General features: G+C 41.8%; 1 protein-coding gene across 4 annotated transcripts in view; it reads right to left on the reverse strand.

Annotated features, from left to right (window-relative positions):
• Positions 1-226: 226 nt before the first annotated feature.
• Positions 227-23,973, reverse strand: part of RALB (RAS like proto-oncogene B) — a 38,189-nt gene continuing 14,442 nt past the window's right edge. The window contains exons 1-5 of one of the 4 annotated variants that reach the window (XM_042878012.1): positions 20,402-20,492; positions 7,794-7,950; positions 6,337-6,545; positions 3,953-4,130; positions 227-2,095 (exon numbers count right to left, since the gene is read on the reverse strand). In XM_042878012.1, coding sequence (XP_042733946.1) covers positions 1,976-2,095; positions 3,953-4,130; positions 6,337-6,545; positions 7,794-7,907 — 621 coding nt within the window. In that variant the 5' untranslated portion in view covers positions 7,908-7,950; positions 20,402-20,492 and the 3' untranslated portion in view covers positions 227-1,975. Of the gene's footprint in view, positions 2,096-3,952; positions 4,131-6,336; positions 6,546-7,793; positions 7,954-20,401; positions 20,493-23,973 lie in introns of those variants that run through there. The other 3 variants (XM_042878014.1, XM_042878015.1, XM_042878016.1) reach the window with 3 other exon arrangements.

Consider the following 23,973-nt stretch of genomic DNA (forward strand, 5'->3'; position numbering starts at 1 on the left):
TTCAAGAGGAAGTCTTGTTAGAAGCTTTGACAGCTTTAAGCGTCCCACTGGGTGTTTAGGCTTCAGACACAGGTGGTACAGTTCAAGCAGTTCTATAAGCCATCAGGCTCCCAGCCTCTGCCTCAAAAGCTACCCTCAGTTGGCTTTGTTATACCAATTAATTATTCAAAGGATTATTTCCAGACTTTCAGAACATTAACAGAAAATGAACTAAACTTGACATGAATGAAGATTACAGCACCTTTTATTTAGTACAGTTTCCCCAGTCCAATGAGTTGCCTGACAAGTTAAACTAGTTATGGAAGACAATGAGCGTGATAAATCCCTGTAAAACCTCAGACCAACAGAGGTTCTGATATCTAACGTTTTTTTCTCCCCGAAGTTCAGAGGTGGAATGCACAAGAGCAATCTAGTACACGTTAAAAATGTTTTTCATCCTCAAATCACAATACTAAGTACTGAACAGTATTTGCTACTCCTTCACCTCAAGAAACAGTATTTGTTAATTTAGTGCTGCAGTGCGCTTCACTGAACAACCACATAGCATCATCATCATCCCACCAATAGTGCTTTAAGCATCTGGTTAAAAAGCAAGGTACAGTCACTACTTCAAGTCTGTCTACTCCTTTGAAATATCCATAATTCATTGAGAGACTCCACAAACAGAAGAGACAGTTACATTCTACAACAGCAACAGAAGTATTTTTTTTTTGGCAACCACACTTAGTTTAAACTGCATCAGAAAACAGTTCAGTGAGCTGACAAGACCTGCTGAGTACTGACTTCTCTTCCATTTCTAGGCTGGTTTTTGTTGCTTAAAACATGACCACCATTGCATAACTGACAGCAAAACTCAACATGCATCTCCATGTGCTAGGTTGCTATGCATCAGAAACAGTACATATAAAATTAACAGTGAGTAACAGACATGGCAACTGCTTAACTTCATTCACTTCTTGCAAACAAGACTCACTAGCCAATTAACTAGAGAGGTAGCGTGTACGCCTCACCTATCCCAAGACATGATTGTGATGTGAGCCATCCTTACTCAGCTTTCATTTTCAGCAGGAAATGGATGCAGATGTTCCCACTTTTCCAACATATTACACATTCTCCAATATAAACAGAACTGATGAACACTGATTTTCACTGTTCCAGTACCAGGAAGGGGATGAATGACCAATGCAGAATGAGCATAATAGCCACAATACATGGAAGAAATCCAGGACAGCACTTCTAGGAGACTGTGGCAACTATTCCTTCTGATGAAAAGCTTAGGCATTTTCTCATCCCATAACTCTAATTTAAGGATGAGAAGACAGAACATCAGGGAATGCCAATATTTAAGTATCTTTTCTGTATTACCTAAATAAGTCCAAATTGAGGCTTGATTCATGAATGCCATATTGACTGAACAGAACATGGAAGGAAGTTTTTTTCAAGTTGACTCAAGTGTCAGTTGCTATTTACGTGGAGCGTAAGAAGGAAACCAGCAAATTTCAATCTAACAACTCAGTAACCACTAACAGAAGACAGAGAAACTCTGACTAGTTGTCATCCAGCTTTTCTGCAGTTTGCAACATTAATAAGAGCAACAGTGAAAAAACTGTTTGAACCTGAACAGCTGTGCTTGTTAAGGCCAGGAGAGGTTCAAGAAACATATTCTGAAACATTAAACCAGGAAGTTAATATAAAAGAACTTCATATAACCAAATTGAGGTTTCAGAACTACAATCATTCTATAGTTTCTAGTTTTGAAAGACACTGGGAAGACAGAGATAATTCAGTTTAAGTAGGCATAGGTTTTGTTGGATACCAGAAATGGTTTCAAAGTTGTTTTCACATTTTGAAGGTATGATATGCAAAGCAAAAGATAAGGGAGTCAATACAGACTTCCTTTCATGAATCCAGCCCTATATCCTTAGTGGTATCTTATCCATGGCATTTGTAGATAGATATACACAGTCTCCAAGCATCACAGTAAGCAACATCTTTCTTTAAAGCTTTTCTTGTTCTTTCCACTCTTCTTGCCATTCTTGTCTTTGTTTTCAGACATTTTCTTTGCTCTGATTTCTCTCATTAAATCAAAGAATACCTAGAGGGGAAAAACAAAAAGATTAAACAAGTTCTGGCACCTGAAAACAGATACAGACTACTGTATTGGGCACATAAGTGATGTAGCACAACAAAGTACCTAGCAGCAGAATAAAATCTGGACACATACCCCAGCAACAAACTCAAGATTAGAATTATGGTACCTAAAGCAGTGGCAAGAAGCAAGACTATTCCATGACTCTATCATAACTTAAGTCATTCAGCGGCTCTGTTTCAAGAGCTTTTTGTTGAATATTGCTCTTGCACAAAAGTAGCATTCAGAACTCAAGATAATATTTCTCTGTGCTTAGCAAGCATCTCCCAGCAAATAACTCTCATTAACTAAAATATTTAGTTTGGTCCTTCCCATGTGGTTACAAGCACATATCCTGCTGCATAATATTCTGTCTGTTTTATAATTAAAAAGAGCTGCAGCATTCAGAGTAGCAGTATCAGGTACAGGAAGTCCTGCTGCATAGAAGATTCTCAGAAAGTCATTATTCTGATGCCTTCACACAAAAATACTAATAACTCGATCCACACAGGTCCTAGACACCATCAGATGGAATAGCTGTTTCACAGAGTTACTAGGAAAAAAAAAAAAAAAAAAAAAAATCAATACTATAAGACAACTTTGTTTAAGAAGCATAACTGTATGAGGGAAAACAGGGAACTATGCAGATCTGAGATACTTAGAAACAAGCCTCTTTTAAGTGGCGTGTAGCATAGGACAAGGAGCAGTGGCCTAAAGTTTGAACACAGGAAGTTCCACACAAAGATGCATAAGAACATCTTTATGTTAAGGGTGACAGAGGACTGCAACAGGCTGCCTAGATAGGATGTAGAGTCTCCTTCTATGGAAACATTCAAGACCCATGTAGACACCCACCTGTGTGGCCTATTGCAGGGATCCTGCTTTAGCAGGGGGTTGGATTCAATGATCTCTTGATGTCCCTTCCAACCCCTGCAATTCTGGGATTCTATATCATCTATGAAGAAAAGGTCCCAACTCAAGAGTTCCATACACTGCTTCAAATCAACACTATGATAAATAAGCTTCTACTAGGTAACTTATGGACCAATCACACCTCTGTTAGTGAGCTAATGGACTAAAAGATCAAGAAACTGTCTGTAACACCTTTGCCTTTAGAGCTTAACAAGCTACATACATCCTTTGGCCAAGGAAAAAAGCACCTTACACTTTGTAATCTGAGAACAAATGCACATTTCACTCAACTACATCCCTTAGCTCTTAAGAAGGACCAACACTAAGCCTAGGGGCATCTTCTGAAGAATATGGAAGTAAAAGGGTACTCTCTTCAATAAGCTGCTTAACTACACAAGGGGAGATTTGAAACCATTGATTTCTCCTGCTGGGTGAATTTATTTCTCATTAGGAATACCCCATCAATATTTAGTCAAAGCAGCAGCAGAAACACTTTAAGAATGGTTGTCCTAGACCAGCACATGCAAATCGAAACAGGACAGGAACACCACAAGAAGAGTTCTTGGTCAATTCAGAATAATCTTGACAAGAATGCAAGAGTCAAGTTTTTAACATCAACCACGTTACACAACTTTGCAAGGAAGGATGGAAACAGTTCAACTATAGCTGACAGGCTTCATTGAAAAGCTAGTTCAGGTACAAACAATTAAAACAACACTGTTAACTTGTACTTGCCCAAGCTATGTATTTACTTCAGCACACACATTCCATTAAGTTACTTCTTTTGATAATCTATGCTTTTGGAAGCCCAAACATGGATTTGGTTTTGTTCCAGCAAGAGTCAAGAATTCACTCAGCTGTTAAGCAAGCAGTACCAGTTTAACTGTAGTAAAAACAGGTTATTTGTCTTACCTTATCTACATTTGCTCTAGTTTTGGCAGAGGTCTCTACATACTGCACACCCCACTCTTCTGCCTTACTTCTAGCCTCTTCTACAGGCACTTGTCGGCGCTCTTCCAAGTCAGATTTGTTTCCTACTACCAGTAAAGGTATTTTATCTTCTTCAGCCTTCACACGCAGAATCTGTTCCCTAATGCATTGGGTATTAAAAATAAGCACGTTAGTGATATTAACAAAAACCCCACTCTTAAGATGAATACATCAAGTGGTCTGCACACTACTAGCATTCTGCACACTACTTAAGTCAGTCCCCAAACAGCCAAATACAGCTGAAGTGGTTTTAAGTTTAACACCACGGGCTTCACACTAAGTAAAAGCTACATCTTCAGGAAGGCTATTTCACCATTTAGTCAGAAGTTTTGCTACCCTGGCTTTAGAAGAAAAGTAATGCAGCAGAAGAACAACTTAATAGGAGTTCACATCTGAATGCAAAAAAGCACAAGTTTGCCAGATTTCAGCCTTGTGTTTAGTTACTACCCTCAATTTCAAGTCTTTACGCCATCTCAGTACAGGTCCACGCAGCATCAAGACTTTGTCAAAGTAGTAGGTTAAGAACAGAGAAGTAACTGGCAAAGATTATTTTTAATGACTACATCAGTCATTATTTACTAGCTCAATACTACACTGAAGGGCTAGCAAGTCTTCCCCCTTCAAAGCCTTCTAAGAAAAAAAAAATTGATCGATATTAACCTTGCTATCCTTTTCCCATTCAAGAAGGGCCTATCAGCACCTGAGAAAGGAGACTGTGAGCACAATGCTATATGCAAGTCTCAAAGCCTGTACTATTACTGGAATAAAACAGGTTGAAACTAGACTGACACATGCTGCTGTCCATCTAGAATTCTGGAAGTGTCATACCAGTATGCAGTTATTTTTAGGCTATCCATTTTCCCTTCTTCCTGAAAAAGTGTTTTTTTTTTTTTTTCAAACCACCAATTCTTACATCTCCTCTCAACTAAATACCCCATTTAACTTATTTCCATTTTGATCAATTCAGATCCATTCAGAAAAAACATTCTCCATCTCAAGGCTTTCACATCCTTTTTGTTCACCTTGAAGATTAGCATTGCTTTTTCATTCCTCTGGATGTGCTGGAATATTCAACCAACACACTGTTAATCCACTTACAGAAGCCTAATAAGAAACATCAACAAGAAATATACCTCTACACCTTCTCATCTAAATCCTTAAGCCTTGGGTTTAACCTTATTTCAGTCAAGCATCCAAGCCAAGAGTCAGACTTGGTACTCCTAGAAGTATCTAGTTTTGTACCTACTTGATTGGTATTGACTTTTCCCTTCCATCTTCCATTATGAAAAGTCTTTGGACTCACTTTCAGCCCAACACCACTTCAGCTGTTTCATTCCTTTAACGCTCCAAACAGAGCATACCAAACAAAACAGCTCCTGTTGTGTCCCCTGTGACTATCACCCTTTTGTCACATACAAGACAAACACTTAAGTAACTATGCAGTTCCCTATTACTGTTGGAATAGTAAAATAAATTAAGAACTTGGACAGAAGTCCTAGAATGTGAAGGAAATGTTACAGCTATTATAATATCCTGGAAATAACTGCCTGCCTTGCATGGTAAGCAGAAATTTAAAGTGCTGATTGTCTGTTAATCTTGTTTCAACAAAGCAAAGTGAAAACAAATCAGACTGATAAAGAGCAGACAGAACTCTCAAGGAATCTCTGGATTGTCTTCTACACTGAGGCAACAGCTATTAGCAAAAAAAAAAAAAAGCCAAAACATCTGTCCTGAAGAACCTGAATACATAAGCTCTAGGACCAGAACAGTTGGTCAAAACTCTTTTACACTACAGAAGTAGTTTCTGTGCTCAGTTTGGAACTGATTTTTACATTAGAATTACTAATCCTGAGAACAGAAAACAGAAGCATTACCACCACTGTGTGTCTTTCTAGGAACGTGTCTGCCTACAATAGTGCTGCTCAGCTGCCAACCCTCGCTTGGCACCAATCCATACCTGAGTGTGGAGGCTAATCCTTCCCTCCTTTAGAGCACCTGCTTCTAGCAGTAAGCAACAGTGTCTGAAACCTGGCCAAAAGGCAGACTTAATTCCAGAACTACTGCTCTCACATAAACTCCACATCCACAAAGACTGAAAACTGGCTTGAATACATAAATTCTAAGAGTCCGAGAATCTGTTATTTTAGTTACCAAGAACAAAATGGTTGTATTGTCACTTTCACGGACCAAACAGTAACGGATAAAGGAGAAAGAGCTACAGCTTTTATGAAGAACTGTCAGAATAGAATAGAAACCAAACATATCCCCTTGCCTGTGGGAAGAATGCTTACCGAAATTCTGCTTACCGAAATTCTGCAGTAGCTGTGAAGGATTCATGCTCTGTTATTGAGAAGACTAGAAGAAATCCTTCCCCACTGCGGAAATAGTTATCTCTGATTGCAGCATAATCCTCCTGTCCGGCTGTGTCCAGAATGTCTATTTGAACTTCTTCACCATCTAGAACTACTTTCTTTCTGTAACTGTCAGCTTTGGTAGGTTCGTAGTCTTCTACAAACTGAAGATAGAAATTAGTGCCTACAATTATTGTCAGAAGGCCTCACTATTTGCCTATATCCATTCTCTTGCACTTCAGTGACACTTAAATTCCTGAAAGCCTCATCATAATTCAGTCAGTTACTAAGTTCCACCACTTTTTTTTTTTCTCTATAAAAAGCAAGCTATTTAAGTACTTAATACATCAAAGAGCCAATCTGCCTACTCAAGAGAAACTGTCTTCCTAAATAAAATACTGTTCAGCAATTTCAGCACAATTTAAGGGACAAAGACATAGTGTAAGCTACCAGCTCACGAACAGGTTGCATTATCTAGATCTCCCACCTCAAGAACAAAGCATTTCTGATTGTACTTCAGTCACAACTATCCATAGTTTCAACAAGCCCAGATGACAGCAGCCAGTCATTGAACATAACAAGTTGCTCCATAATTATATGGGCATGTAGTTAAACACATTCAATACTGACCAAACACACAAAGCCACTGACAATTCCACTGGTAATTCTATGCTGACAGTACACGCCCAGCATAGGCTCCTTAGTCTTAACAACTAACAGAAGGTTGTGCCATAAGCCTGATTAAGTTGACTGAGTTTCTCTATGAGCCATACTAGAGAAGGTGTAGCAGAAAGTTCATACTTTCAAGCTGGTATTGCCACTGATTTCCTTACGCCAAACTCAAGCCAGCTGATGCAGTGATTATCTCAGCATAGGTACCACAACAGTACCTATGGCCATCTCCCCTCAACAATGGGGCCTGTTCAGATACATCACTGCAGTATGTTTGGACAGCCTGCAAATAATGGCCAATTTCTAAATTAGCAGATCATGAGTTCAATTATGTTAATCTGGACTGCCTGATCTAGCTTTCCATACACCAGTATGGAAGAACTCTAAGCACGCACACTGCTCCATGTGGTTGAGAGCAAGACAGAATGCTTACTTCTGATTTCAACCTTACCTGGCCTAAAACAAATGGCAACCAAATGAATTTCAATTTTAACAGGCTCTGCACACACTCAATCACTGGCACATTTTGAATCTTTCACTAGAAAGAATCAATCCCACCACTCTTGGCCAGAAGTGCTCCTACAGGTCACCCTTCAGATTCCTCTGTTATTCTTGGCCAGTCACTAGACCTTTTCCTACTTAGATTCAGTCCCTTTGCCCCCACTACAACTACTGTACCCATTCAGTACTACACTACTGTACCCATTCAGACTTAGAAAAGCTAAACCAAAGCTACTTACCTCATCATACATGAACTGGAGAGTGAGCGCAGATTTTCCTACACCTCCACTACCAACCATGATTACTTTATGGAGTGCCAAGGAACTCTGGTTCTTGCCCTTGCTGGCAGCCATTGTCCTGTCTGCCACCGCTGAAGTACCAGACAACCAATCAGACCTGCTGAAAGAAAAACAAAACATCAGTGGCACAGTGGTACCATGCAGGTAAAGCATCTCACTGTTGTGGAAAGACCAGATTAAAACCCTATCAGGAAGCTTGAAGAACCGGTCATCCCCATGCACTGGAAATGAAGTCTAGACCCATGCCTAGAACAGAAGTATTTGCCCTAATATCTTGTATTAGGACAACTGCCCTCCCTGTGTCAGGAATAATAGAAAGGTCAAAGGCTTCTCACAGCCACATACTAACTAAACAAGCTGCTTTTGTTTGTAAACCCATCCCACGTGATTGCCACCTAGAGAAGTTTCTAAAGGAAACTACACTCGCACTAAGAGGAAGTTGTGTTCTTCTCTCTTACTGTAAGGCTTTACACCTTTCTAAAATATTTCTTTAAAGTTGATACAGCTTAGTTTCAACCTACTAACAGAGCTCTACCTTAGATCTGCTTATGAAAGTGACTTTTGATCTTTTCTCTATGTAGGCTAATAAGAAAAGTAGAGATTCATAGTAAATTCTGGCAAGAACAAATTGCAAAAGCTTCCAGCAGAAAGTCTTATGACATGGCATTAGCATTTATTTTGATATTCTAGCCTTTGATGCTACAATTTGCTTTTGAAAACATCCTGCTTTACTGCAAGAAATACTCAGTACCTGCTCTTCTCCTGATATTGCAAATCCAGAAAGAGTGAGTTCAATAATTGGCACTTTTTAACAAGCTTTTGTTACATGTCATGCAAACTAAGTACTTAAGTGCAGTAGTTGTTTTTGTTGAATTCTGTTCATTTAGGAGGTCTCCAGCATTTACCAGCAGCTGGATGTAGCAATGCAAGACTCTGATTAGCATAGAACAGCAGTTGTAAGAACAGCATGCTGGGAAACAGGGAACAAAAGATGAAGCAAATGAACCAAGTTGTCACCAGACATGATCCCCAGAGTGAGGAGAATAAAAGATGTGTGCTCCAGGCACAAATGCTATACAGGAGATGCAAGGACAGCAAAAAAAAAAACTGAAAATGCTATGACCTGTAAGAATAAAACCTTTTGAAACACTTTTTGAGTTTCTCCAGGCTACTTTTCATCACGCTGTGGATGAAAGTTCTAGACAGATACCAGGACAGACTTTTCCAGGCAGCCTTTTACATTTCAGAAATTAGAAGCAATTACCTGCTTCATCTGCTTCAAAAGAAAAGGACTGAGTAACTGGGTTTTTGATAATGGGCAACACAAAACTATATACACAGCAGAAGTTTTGTGGTACTATTGGAAATGGATCTTTAGACCAACAAATGAAGGCTCTATCAGACAGGCTGGCCACATGAAACACAGCAAGAGTTGTAAATCAAGCCACAATGGTTACTAAGAAGCTGATTTTATTTAGACTTCTGAAGATCCCTCCTGCACTACAGACCCCTAATCCTGCCAGAAGCTTTCACAATCAAACTGTGCCACCCTCAAAATTTAGCCCTAAACACAACTATTTCAGCCTTCCCACCTTACCTGTTCAGATCGCAATTCCTCCAGGTTAACTAAGGCCTCCTACTATAGACTAACCTGCAGAGTGTTGTTTCATTCTTAGCAGGCATCTGCAAACCAGAGTACTTCACAGCAAGCATTCATTTACAGCTTCATGAAATCCAAATGTAAACATAGCACTGCTAGTTTTTCTACTCCACTCTTCAACCTAAGCAGTCACCCTGCTCCTGAACACTATTAACACACAGGACTGGTTTACTCTATGTCCTGATGCACAGATGACTGGTGAATGGTTTCAGCCAGGTTACACACTCCACCCACAGTTGCAGTCACATAAAGGAAACAGCACTCATCACAAGGAAGGAGCCCCCTTTACTACTGCACACAGACATAGATGGAAAAACATGAGAAGCCACAATAAGTCCTGTTACTTTCCAGGACATATTCTGTTATAACGGTAAGAAATTCTAGAGCCATACTGAGGTGTTAATTAGAATCACCTCTAGCTTTTCCAATTCAATTTGAGGTTTAAAAAAAATGGAAAGAGCTCTAAGTACAGAGTTGCTGAGACCAGCCCTTGTTCTGCAATGCAGCTGATATCCTTGGACGTTTCTTTTCATTGCTACCCCACCACTGAAAGCAGCCATTCTTTGGATTTCAAAGAATGATTCTAGAAACACTTCACCCAATAGCTTGACAGAAGAGCTTTGTTAAACCCTTCAGACACCTAGTTTTAAAGGAAAATCTGGGTATTCACCCTATTAAAAAGGCTTAAATGTGATGTCATCCAAAGCAAGCACAGAAAGGACAAAGTTCCACAACAGTATTTTAGTGATCCTCATTTATCAGAACGCGAATTAGAGGCTTTGGGGTGTTTGGTTCTGCGATACGCCTACAAGAATGCAGTCACAGAAATTCCCTGGATCACAAAACTAATTAACAATCTCACTGAGCTATGAACTGTGAGAGCTGCTCAGCTGTTCTGAGGTTATCCAGAAAATCTTTAAGCACTGAAATTCCATTAGCTTTCAATGGACTGTAAATGCTCCAACTGGTAGTTCAACTATAAAAACAAGTTCACTTAATCTCAAGTGGCATATTTAATGCTACTAAGAATTTTAGTATATGCACGCTAAAAATAAAAGTGCTGCTTTTTTGGCTGTGCTAATCTTACCTCTTGGAGTGTCTCCAGTTATTGGTTTTCATACTAAAAAGATTATGAAGTGTTCAGGACAAATCCCTTCTCAGGAAGCCCCTGCATCCCTCCCCACTTACTGCTGGATGCTCCTATCTTCAGTCACAGCTATAGATTTTCCAGGCCATGTTTTTATCAGATCAAGGACCTCATCTGGCCTGAGATGTCTTGCAGAGCAGGATGGGGCAGCAATTTCACAGTTCCCATTTATACCGCCCTACCTCTCTCTCCATCCCATCTCCCTTGCATCAGCTGTACAAGCCCACCTCCCACAAGACAGCTATCAGCAAGACCTCACACCTGAGTACCAAGTATTGATGTGATGGGGAGGATATTTGTAGAAGTAAAGCCAACTATAGCAGTCAGAAGGTTACATACACCACTAAGCAAGCAGGGAAACTTTGCAATCCTGTCCACCCCACCCTCCCTTGGGGTGAGCTGGTGTAGCCAAACACCCTGCTGCAGCACAGGGGCTGAGCACTAGAGCTGAAACCCTAGCCTGAGATCTCCTTTTAGTAATCAGACATTTTCTTATCTGTAAGAAATCTATTAGCAGTTTTGTCATTACTCAGTTAACGACATCAGATGAGAAGCTAAAAACAGATCTAGAAAACACAATACTTAAGAACCAGAGAAAAAGCAAGGTACTCCCATGCCCCAGGAATTCCCTCCAAACAAGAATTTATACAGACTGGATCACTATTGGAAGAATTAGAAACACCACAATACTTGAAAGTTTGACAAAAAAATATTAAATACATTATTTGACGCACTGAAAGCTACAAGCTTGTTACAGTTGTTTCAATCAAAATACATCATTACTTACAACCAAGAGTCAGAAATACATAATTAGTTTGAGTGGCTGTGATGGCCAGTGTCTTCCAGTAGGAGCTATACACAGACCACGTATGTACAGTTTAAGTCTTACTGTGCTCTCCACTGCATGCAGAAAATCTCAACTTCCACTGAAATAAATTTATTAAAGAGCCAATTTGCTATAAAAGGACTGTAAGTATTTTTCTCAAGTGTATACACCTGAAGCAGTTCTACAGAATAAGAACTTGCTGTGGTTGGGTAATGCAACAATGAGTGGTAGGACCCAGCTACAAGAGCAATCTGCAAGCTCAGCCCCCTATTCTCTGCACCAAGTACTAGCTAGGCTTGGGCAATGCTGCATTTTAAGGCTATCCTCAGATCTGCAGCACCCAGTACTGGGATTAAAACAGATCACTATTTCTCATACACTCAGCACACTGCTCCCATCATCCCTGTTAAGCACAGCCCAGCTTTGCCCACAGGTTTTCTGAAGAAAGATGCATCACCACAGCTTAGAAAGCAAGTCTGAAAGCAGCAATTACTATACAAATTTATCTCATATCATTCAGATGACTCTTCTAACTCATTAACAACAAATAGACAATGCCTCTGCATATCAGCAATAATTTAAAGATAGATTACAACAGTTCTGGTGTCTGAGGAAAACTCAAATGAACTCCAAATCCTACCCAGGTATTCCACCCTGCAGCAGTGCTGTGTATTGGAACAGTCTGTCAATAGGGCAACATTTAAAATAACTTCAATCAGATCTTACACTGTACTAAAACAAAAACTGCACAGGTATCTCTATCTAAAATTTAAACAAGAAGTTCCTGCAGTGAGGTTAAAAAAAAAAAAAAAAGGTATTAATTAGGGACAAGTTACTCAGTTAAGCAAAGAAAAGACTGCCCATAGGTAGTACTTATAAGCTGCTGCACATCTGGAGAACTGCATATAGCTGTGATACACTAAATAAGGCTGTAAAGCTTAAGATATGAAGTTAATGCTCCAAACAGCCTGATAATGCAGCATACTATCACTGCACATAGTCATCTTAACAGTGCTGTTCTGCAGTCACATGTTCATAAAGCACTGCAAATCATTTTAATTGGAGCTCGAATGCAAACACTGGAAAGCAACTACTGCTTCATTTTGGTCTCAGAGTGTCTTTATACAGATCTGTATGAAAATCTCTATTTCAATTATTCTATTTTTGTCACAGACTTGAGGTAGGCATCTCCATTTCCCAGCTTAATAAAGCAGTGCCTGTTTTTCTCCCATCAATCTTCATAAATACAAAGACCAGTCAGCCAACAAAGAGGTATCAGTGAAAGTAGCATTAAGAGACACTGTTGAGAGATATACAGAGCACTTCCAACTCAGCACCAAGCTAGGACTAGCTATGATACCAGGTTCATTCCTGCTCTAAGCATACAGCTCATCTCAAAACTGAGATCATTAAATGAAGTGCAGCTACTTAGTTGTACAGTGCTGCACCCGTAAACTGCAGCTTCCCAGTCACGCTAGTGGTTCTGTGCAGACAAAAGCCACTAATGTTTTTACTACTTAATTTATGTACACTGAATGCACACACAGTAGTGAAAATGCATGTAAGAAAAGTTATTGGTTGTTTTACTGCTGTTCCACTTGATCTATTGGACCATGCTATCCGAAGGTGAACTCTTCTGGGATCTGATGCACAAGAGCAGTCCAGAGAGCAGTGCCCCACGGCACTCAGATGAGTCATCTCTACCCAGTCTTCCTCACAAAGCAAGGACATAAACTGACAGTCCTCTACAGTCCTCCCCACAGCTCTTGAGGGGGGGGGGGGTCAGAATGAAAACAATGTCATGATGGAAGCCTGCCAGAACTTCAGCACACATCAGTTTCCCAGGGAAAAGCAACAAGTCTGTCAGCAAGCCAACAGCAGCACTGCTTAGTTCATATACATACAGAGTATGAAAGCACAGCTCCTGGCTCCCGCAAGCAGCACAGGCCTAACACAACCCCACTTCTTCAAGGGATCACTGCTATTTGGGAGCTGGAACTTCTGCCCTGGCTGCAGTGCTCCAGGGGCACTGAAATACATGGAGACAACAGCAAAAAGACAGGAAGACCTGGAGTCTCACTCCTGACTGGTGCACGAGCTGCTTGGTCACCACAATGCTGGCAGCTAAATACAATCATAGAAGTCATTATATACAACCATCATAGAATAATCTGACTGCTGCAGTCATTCATTGTTGTATTCCTTACTAATCAAAGGGGAAATGCCTTCCTCACAGCAACTGGAGCCACACCTGGTAAGCTTCTTGTATGTTCCAGTGGTTAGAGGCTTTTAGCATTATTTTCTCCCATTGGTACGCATCTTCTATTTTAATCAAATGGAAGAATTGCTGTTTTAATATTATACTTACCCTTCTAGATTCTAGTAACAGCTCTGTATCCTTCTTGCTCCACGTGGTTCAAGCTGCCTACAAGTGCAGCAGCCTGCCACATGGCATCAGTCCCAAATCAATGAGGAAGGAGATAAGCACAGAACACATTGCTTCCCATTCTTAACAAGTGGGATTATTCTTCCCCAGAAGAGACAGCAGGTACATCAGGATTACATTCACACCAATAGGGACATACAGCATCATTCTGGAGTGAGCTTGATCCTGAATGGGGACACCCAAAGGGAAAAGTTCTACTTTATCACAACACCTCAGCTCTATCATAAAACCCTTAGAATCATATACCTGCAGTATATACAGTGCAAGGTCTTTACTAATACTTGAGATTGTCTGACTGTTTCACAGAAGCAAAACTATTTGTTCCAGAAAGCCAGAGACCACTACCTTATTTACTATACTGCAGTGCAGAGTAACCAGCAAGATATTCTCTTTGCTTTTAAAAGGTAAAGCACTATCTGAAGTACGAACCTGAAGATACTAATGCCATTAGTGCTAGGCAAAATGTAGGAGTTACCCATCCAGCCTTCTCCATGTGCTTTCAGGATGCCAACAGGTCTAGCACCAGCGCCCAGAAGACACTTTTAGAAAAACTATAGAAGAGATTGATCCACTTCACTGCCCTTATCCTAGCAAGGACACTGATACAAGTCTCCTGCAAGCATAAAGACTGAGCTAATTTGCTCAGTATTGCTATGCAAAGTTTGCCACTGTAGCGGTAACTGTCTGGTTGCCTCATTACCTACAGTGAATTAAGGACAGTATCTCTCACATGATTCAGTGAGGCTCATACCTGATAAATGACACTGCGGAGTTGTACAACAGCCTCAACCCCTGCACTGACTTGCAAGTGCTTCAGCTTCACTTCCTTGGAAAGCTTCTCAATGTAAGAGCATGCTCACCTTTGATACACAGCACATGCCAGGTCTGCCAGAGCACTGCTAGGCATAATGACACATGTCAGATGTTAATCTAATACTGTCTTTTAATCAGACCTCTGGAAACATAGCAAGTTGCACAAGCAGAAAGTTTGGCTGGGATATATCTTAAATAGCACATGAGATTTCAAAAATAATACAACAAATCCTATGTCAGTATGAGATTACAGTACATTTTCAGTGGATAACCTGCAGCAATGTAACCAAAAGGAAACAGATCTACTGAACTGCTACGAAAACACATTCAGTCATGAGGCTGCTACAGAGTCACAGGATTGACTTCTTCAGCCTCAGGAAGAGTTACCAACCCAAGTTCCCCATCCAAGCCAGCCCACTGGCCTTGCAAACGCAGCACAGCAGTCAGCAAGCTGCTTGTTCAGAGGATGAACGTGACCATGTCATAGGAATGACACCTAGAATGGGCACCCAGGAGAATGCAGAAGCCCAAACACCATGGCTTAAGTACTGGTCCCAACTATGCACCTGAGTGTTAAGTATTCCTTGCTCCTGAAGTGAAGTCAGAGTTCTGAGTGCTGCTCTCTATCTGAGGATAGGTAAAATACTTAAATACCTGCTAGTATTATTATAATATTATTTATAATAATATTATTATAATAAATGGATGTAGGTGGGTTATAACCCCTTACTCTAATCATTGACACCCTCCTCCTCAGGGGCACAGGAGAACCACCTCCCCGCAGCCTCTGAAAGCAATCACACTATTTGAACCACTGTAGGGCTCACAGACACACACACTCAGAGCTCCCTTTATCAGACACACTGCACTTCTGCTCCAAGCACCCAATTTCCCCATCTTTCAATCAGCACGTTTCCATCACACAAAGCAACAACAGCCACACACTCAGACAATTAGTATTTATCTGCAATTCGGATGCTGTGTTAAAACTCATCTGAGCAGAAATACCAAGTCTCCCTGATCAGGAACAGCAAATTCCACACCCAGAAGCTACCTTTCTACTGACCTAAAGAGACACCTTAGGTATGTACACAGGTACATGCTCTCCAGCATAGTGCTCTCACATGCTTTGCCTCAAAGCCAACAGCAGTATTTCTACCCATCTTTAAATGGGAACTGGACTGTCACAACAGCATGGGGCTACATGCAACTTCTTCCCAGCTGTAACGGGAACCAGCTGATTTCAACACAGAACTTCTCATATAGTGTCCAGAACACCTCCTTTTAAGACCTAGCAAGTGACAGGTCACATGAAAACCACAAAACCGGAGCAGTATGAGCCATACATTTATCCCTGCCTGCTCTTTGAGACATTTGCTCCCTTCTCAGAGCAGAAAACTATTATCTTGATAAATGCCAGCTCACCTCCTGCTCTCATGTCTTTCCTTGGAAAGAAATGCAACAGGCTGCTTCTATACACAAAAGCATGCAGGGTGAGAAACAAGCAGGAGATGCTGGGGGAAGTCCACATATAGTCACAGGAACTGCAGTCCTGCCAGGAGCACAGAGACAGCTAGGATCTCATGATAAGAGATGGATGGCTACAGCTCAGCCAGGAAGGCAAGGCAAAGAACTGCGCCTCCATCAGGGCAGCAGGAATGTCTACAGATGGATACTAGGCTAGTACAGAGATCTGGGGTCAGGATTAGAGTGAGCAGTAAAAAGCTGGACAGAAAGTCTCCTGAAGGTTCTTCCAGCCTCAGCAGTTACAAGCTGAGTCTGTGCTCCTGCAATACGCTTTCCATACATTTTATCTCTGTGAAGCCTTTTCAAACCAAACAGTATTTCATAACTAGCAAAAGTACAGCAGAGCTTAAAATTTACAGCAAGTCCTTCTCAGCTAACACTTAATTCAGACCCTCATATGACTTTTTTTTTTTTTTTAAAAAGAGGTAAAAAGCAGACACATTTACTATCAGAAGACAGTTGTGAACACTTCAGAAGTGTAGTTGGACAAAACCACTGCTCAATCCCTGTCCTACAAACAAAATGAATGAAGATGTACAGCATCACCACCAACCTACATCTAACAACATTTTAAATTAAGTAAGGTTCTTTCCTTTCCAGCTTCAGCCCATAAAGTCTACTTAAATTTTAGGTTGTCTTATACAGAAGAAAAATTCCCACTGAGCTTGCAGAATTGTTAGAAAATAGATTGGTTCTTAAACCATTTTGAAAATGAAAATAGAATGAGGAACGGCACCAGTTCCAAGCACACACAGGACAGGATGGAGCAGTTGCTCTAACCTTAAGAGATCTACTCTATTTAGCTGATACTCTGCAATATGGAGTCCAAAGCTCAGGTGGCCCCAAGGGTCTTTTTTTAAGCACTCATGTTTTTAGTTATGCTATATTCTGTCAGCAACCCCTGGCTTACAAAAACCTGTGCCACTAGCTCTAAAAATAACATCCCCTCACTTGGCCATCTAAAGGATGATAAAACCAGGCCCGAAGTCAAAGCATGGCTGAGCCTGCACTATTCTTCTGAGAAGCAACCTTTACTCCAGGTAAAGACATATAGGAAGTGCCATAATCCAAAGCAATGGCAACATCAACAGAACTCAGCATGCTTTCAGCTTTCCAGCCCAACACTGATTAGTTCCGCCACATTCCTAATTTAAGAATATATTAAGTCTCCAGCTTCACCAATACACTTAGCAGCCTGAAGTATTTCATATTAATCACATCAACTGACAGCAACACTAATTCAAGAAGTAACAGCTGACAGGCTTAAAGCTTTAACAAATGCTTATAATCCCAGAACTGATTTTTTCAGTATTTGATTTGCGATTCCATTTGAGTGAAGCTTTTAGTAGCTACTGTGTTTCCATTAAGTCTCACATTTCAGTAATCAACCATTATTTGCACCTTTCTGGGCCACTTCTGCAGCCATCAGAAAGGCTGCTGGGTCAAGGTCCACATACAAGAGAGCCATAGGTAAGCAGCTACCACCATAAAGCGATTCAAGAACCTACCAACACAGCAACTAAACAGCACCTCAACAGCATTCTCACATTACGTAACTTACAGCTTTCTTTTTGACAGGTCTTAAAGAAACACGTGCACATCTCAAGTACAGACAGAACAGACCCTGTTAACATTATTGAAGCAGTATTCAAAAGAACACAGACAAAGCAGAAGTTCCATAGCCTTGACTTGCCTAACTAACAAGACATGATATTTCTGAGGCAGGCAGAGATGGAAGTTACTTAGTCCTGTACAGTGGGCTACAAGGAGCTACTGATAAAGTGATCACTTCGAAAGCCATTAACAAATACTTCATAGACATCTGCTCCTTGGCCTCTGGAAGAGCTAGGTATCGGTTTTATCATAGAATAAAGAGCACAAAATTGATGATTACCAAAAGAAAGAGCTAAGGCTGTTTGCTGACATTCCCACTCCATGCAACAGCAGATAAGAAGCATGGGAACCTTATCACCACCGGTGATGGTGGCAGAGAAGTTTCTGAAGATGAAGAAAGTGGAAAGAACAAAAAGCCTAAAGTACATAGTTTTTTTAACAGAGGAATAGGACATCAGGATAAAAAGTTTGAGAATGCCATCTAGCCAGGCTTACAACTGGGATCAGCACCTTTCATAAATCAAACATGCAAAGGTTAGGGGAAGCAACGCACACAGGGCATAGGAGGCAAGCACTGGAGCAGTGCTCAACCATTTAAATGGCACCTCCTCCAAACACAGGAGGTCAGTCCAACTCCCACAGACCTTCAGCCTCAGCTGAATGCCCCAGGCACAACGCACCTGCTGGCCATCAGGGCCACTTAACTGTTTTCATAGCACTATGTACTTGCACTCCCTGAACACTTATCATCTGCACAGGTGACATGAGAAAAAGGCTCCTTCAGTATCTCTGTTAGCAGAGGCCATTCAGATGAATTCACTGTGTAACAGAACATAATTTAATCAGTCGGCTGCATGGAGTCTGGATCTAGTTATTACAGCCTAGTATAACATTGTCATGTATCCACTAAGTGGATAGCAGTTTGTAAACAGAGTTTACAAACCAGCAGGATAAGATCAAACTACAAACCAGGTTCCTGAGTATGACAGGAGGGCTGCTCTGCTACATCACCTGTGCTCTGCTCATAGTGTTGCTGGTGAGGCCTGGACACTGACACTTCAAAGGGAAGTGAGCTGCTTTATACAGCATTCAGTCAAATCAGTTGGCACTTACTCAGTAAGGTCATAACAAAAGAAAGTTTAAAGCACAGAAGAGCCACTAGGCTGCGGAATCCTTGCACCACCCAGGAGGTCAGCTGTATGGGCATCATCCCATCATTACTGCCTTCATTTCCTCAAAATGCCTAAACTCATCTTCTCCCCACACATCCAGCACCACTGCACTGACAATTAGAGACAAGCTCAGGAGTTTCAGAGAATGCCTGAGAAGGGACATTGTCTGGTCAAATTAAGCTTTCAGGCAAGAATTTTTATAAAGCATTCCAACTAAGTTCTTTAAACTACACACTTCCCTGCAGCATAACCCCAGTGAAAATAGGTCAGCTTCACCTTTTGCTATGCATGCAAAACAGAATCAAGTCAGCCCTCCCAAGAGGGGTATATAACAAACAATACACTACTGATACAGCCTAATACAGGAAAATACTTGTTTAAGGAATGGAAAAAGCTTTCAGACTACTCCCCATAAATAAAAGCTATTTAATACTGAAAGTGAATGCAAAGAAACATACTATTGGTAAGCTAATATAATTTTAATCACAAACCAAAAAGTTAAGTTCAGAGTAGAGAGGCAAGAGGTGGCTAGAGCAGTAGATAAAAGGTATGCTAACAAGTCACTATAAGTGATCAAGCTGCAAAGACACTATAGCCAAGTGAAGTCAAGTCACTTGTACTCATTTTCCTGTCATAAGGAAATTACTTCCAGCCACCAAGCAACCTGCTGGCATCAACCACCACACGTGTGACCCGGCTGTCAGTCCCTGCTCTCGGCTTTGAGAAGCATAGTGCAGGTAACAAGTTTGCCTCAGAAGGACTGCTAAGGAGCCATGCCTCCAAGGTGCTCTTCAACAGCGCAGCAGTTCTCTCCCTCTGCCACAAGGAATCAAGTTCCAGAATGAGGAAAGCAGCGTCGGGACAGCAAGGCCGCCCAGACCACAGAGTTCAGCCCCCCCACCCCCCCATCAGGAAAGCACCTCCGGGACGCGGCCGAAGCTCGGTCAGGCCGCAGCACCGAGCGGAAGGGCGGCCGGGCCGCTCCCCGCCCTGCTCCAGGAAGGTCACGGCCGGCACCGCCGCGCTCCTCCCGCGGGACCTGTCCGGATGAGACCGCAGGGCGAGCGCAGCGCAGCGCTGGGCCGGCAGCGTAGAGCCCCGCACACAGCCCCGGCTCACCCCTCGGCCCTCCCGCGTCCTTTACATAGCGTAACCTCTCACCTCGGCCCGGCAGCCCCGCTCGGTGCCGGCGCCTCCAGCCCAGCCCGCAGCTACGCGCGTAGCAGCGAAACCTACCCGAGGGACGGCCCCGCGCAGGCCCGAGGGAACGCAGCGACCGACCCCTTCCCACAGCCCTCCTCGCGAGCAGAACCGGAACGAGTCAACCGGGGCCACGCTCTCACCTAGGAACTACGATCCAGCTCCACGCCGCGGCTCCCGCCCGCCGCCCGACTTCGCTTTAACCGCCGCCGCCGCCGCCCCCCGCGCTCTCATTGGGGCGCCGCCGCCGCCCGCGCGCCCCCGCCGCGCACTTCCGCCCTCGTCGGCGCGCCGCTCCCGCCGGGGCCGGCTCCCCGCGAGCGCGCCCCCGCCCCGCCGTCACGTGACGAGCTGGGGCCAATCGGCGGGGGATATAGCGGCGGTGGGCGGGGCTAGGCGCGGGGCGGTGGTAGGCGCCAGGGACTGCAGGCGCTGAGGCGGCGGTGGTCCGTGTGGCGTTGGCCGGGGCTGTGGTTGTGCGGGGGGTCTTCGGCGCCTGGAGAGAACTGCTGGTATATTTACTGCTCTTCTTCCTTCAAAACTTCCATCAGTCCGTAAATACGCGTTCTGCCTGCTCAGCTCTGACGTTACCGAGCAGTCGCACAGGCAGACCTAGTCCTCCCCCAGACCAGCGGTCTGTGTGGTGATGCTCACTCGGGAAGTGGGAAAAGCCATTCCTTCCCCTGACCTCTGTGGGCTGAGATCCTCTGGGGCAAATGTGGAAGAAGTAACAGTGTGAGCGGTTGTGGTAACTCCTGCCTTCTCCTTGGGCTTCCATGCAGCCTGCGACAGCGGAGGAAGACAGAATGACTTTCCACCTCTGTCTGCTAATGGCAGGGTGAAATTGTACTTGGAATAGTTTCCTGCTGTCTTGAAGGAAGCCAAGTACAATCATTTAGACTTGTTTCCCAGTTACTCTGAATGTCTCCATGGCCATCTTCCACACCGTGCAGGCAGTATGGTGGGACTGATGCTCTGATATGAGCACATAAAAGAGATTAATTGGGGGTGAAACCCTACCTAAAAGCTGAAAATACCACACACCTGAGGAGCCAGATCTTGTCAAGCAGACCACAGCGTGCCTGCTGCCCACACCACAGTGCTGACACTTCCTCTTGCTCCATTGCAAAGAAGAGGCTTGAGAAATAAACCACCTTTATCCTGCTTCTGCAAATTGTCTAGGGGAAATCTACTTCTTTGTAGTAATCCAGTCATGACAAAGAAGATTTATCTGAGGCCGTGTTTGAAAGCATTATGCATATTGCCTGGTGTAATCTCCATGGTAACCATAGGTGTTAGAGATATATTTTTGCTTCAATACTTAAGAAGAAAATTTCTATAGAACAATTTAGGGAACAAAATTCCTTTTCATTATCGCTCGTATTGCATTTATTTTATTCCAAGTGCCTTGCAGACAATAAATGTTCACTCTCTAAACAAGTAAAATTTCAGCAGAGATGGAAAAATGTATCTCTGGCTGTTGCTTCTTCCTGACCTACTGCTTTAGACTGAAAATTCTTCAAGATGGGGACATCATTTTTGATGCATGTATTTATTTTCTAGTCCACTAAGGATGTAACGAGGCACTCTGATCACTGTTTGGTCATTATGAACATTAAGTGTGGTGGGTAACTGAGCAGCAAATGTTTCTACTTTGCAAAGATCAGGACGCATTCTTCTTTTCTGAGCAATTCTATTTTGTAAGTAGAAAGGTACTCTAGAAGGTTGGCTGAATTAGCTTCAAGTAGTTCTAGAAACTAGTGATGAAAATGATATAAAACCCAGAGAGACGGCTCTATTCAATTGAATTATTTATTGTGGAAGTAATTAGCAAAGAAAATCAAGAAGTGAATAAGGAATTAAATGGGAATGTTGTGGATCCCAAATTTAGCTGGAGAGAGGCAGGGATGAGTAGAGCAATGCACAGATCTAGAGAGCAGATTAGCATACCCACGGCTATTGAGAGAGACCAGGCAGATAAAAACGTGCTGGATGGGGCTGGCAGTTGTTTTGAACAGGTTAAAGCAGCAGGAAGGTTTTGTCCCTCTCTGAAGGAACTCATAGTTATACACAGCCAGTGCCTTGTAGCCCTGTGCAGCACGAAGCAATAGCTCAGCAATGGTAACCAGACCCTTAAGTCTTCTTGACTTATTAATTCCAAAGCTACCATATTATTTTTATCCTACTCATGGGACCACACTTCAATCAAAATGAATGCTAGCATAAAGCTGGGAAAAACAAAAGAAAACTGATTAGAAAAAACAGGAAAAAACAGTTGCATTAGTTAGAATGCTGCCATGTTCTTTTTGTTCTCAAAACATTTTTTGTACGTGAGAGTTCAGCTGTCGGAGTTAATCTAGGCTTAGATAAATTGTCAGGAGTGGCACATGTACATAGAGTACACTCAGAGCTTGTACTTAAATGAAAAGAATTTAGTCAAAGACCATTTTCTCTTCAGGCATGGATCATTTAACAAGAACTACATTATATAGATTATTTGTATACTTAGGAGAATGAAAATGACCTCGGCACAATTTATCAGTTTCAGCATTCATATACCATAAAGCAATAAATCAAAATGTAACAGAAATAAATGATAGAGAATGAAATATGACTGTGGCTTTGGCCTTGTTGGAGTTTACGGCGTTTTGATTGCATTGTGCACTTTATTTTTGTTGCCAACAGGAGGAAGTCACCATGCTACCGTTCACTACAAGATCACCTTGCAGCTTCAGGTGCAGCTGAGATTTTGTCAGGATCACAATACAAGGTCATTTTTAAGGAGATTCTTACTGAAATTTTGTGAGGTAAGGAATTTCACATTCCAGTGTTACAGGTGTTGTTTCTATCATCATGATTATTGTCAGCATGAAAGATTTAGGGCCTGTCTTTGGAGCCTTTACAGAAGGAACTAACTTTACTGTAGATATTGATAATCTCAAAGAAAGTGAAAACAAAATAAGGGAGTCATAAGAGCTAAGGTAGTCCTTCTCCATGGCCCAAGGCAAGATCAACTATGCATGTGTCAATTCTGGCACGTATTTGTTTAATGTACTGAAGATTGCAGTATTGTAGCAATTTCTTTAGAATTGGATTATTTTATCATAAGAAACATTTTAACAATATTTACCTTACATTACTTTCAATGTCACTCATTACAGTTAAAGCCTGTTAATCAATTGCACACTGGACAGATTTTTCTTTTCCTTTTGCAAGAAAAATCATTATTTTTTCACTCCTCAAATTCTTTTTTTTTCCTACAAAATAACACCTATTTTTTCAGTCATTCCCTGTAGGCCATGTTTCCTAATTGCCAGTCACTCTCCTTCTTTGGCCTTTCTCCAACTAGCCCACATTTCCTTAAGTGCACTGCTGAAGCAGATGCATTAAGGTTTCACCAGATAGAATACATACTTTAGTGTTTTACTGATAAAGTTGGATGTGATGATCATACTAAAGCCAACTGTGTAAAAACTGGAATTATTCTGGAACAAAGCAAGGCAGGCCAGAATAATAAGGCAACTAACACTGAGAATTTTGCTGAGTTTAGCATTGCTACCTAATTGAGTAACTGCTGTTAGGAAGTGATTTCAGCAGTCATGAAAAAAAAATCAAGTTAACAGATCTCGTGTTACTTCTTTTTTAATCAAATTTTCCACATCAAATTATTGACAAATATATCAAATAAATAATGCAAATTACTGGCTTTGATAAC

This window comes from Lagopus leucura, unplaced genomic scaffold (genome assembly GCF_019238085.1).
Source record: "Lagopus leucura isolate 7727_CA_CO unplaced genomic scaffold, USGS_WTPT01 Super-Scaffold_100019, whole genome shotgun sequence".
NCBI lineage: Eukaryota > Metazoa > Chordata > Aves > Galliformes > Phasianidae > Lagopus > Lagopus leucura.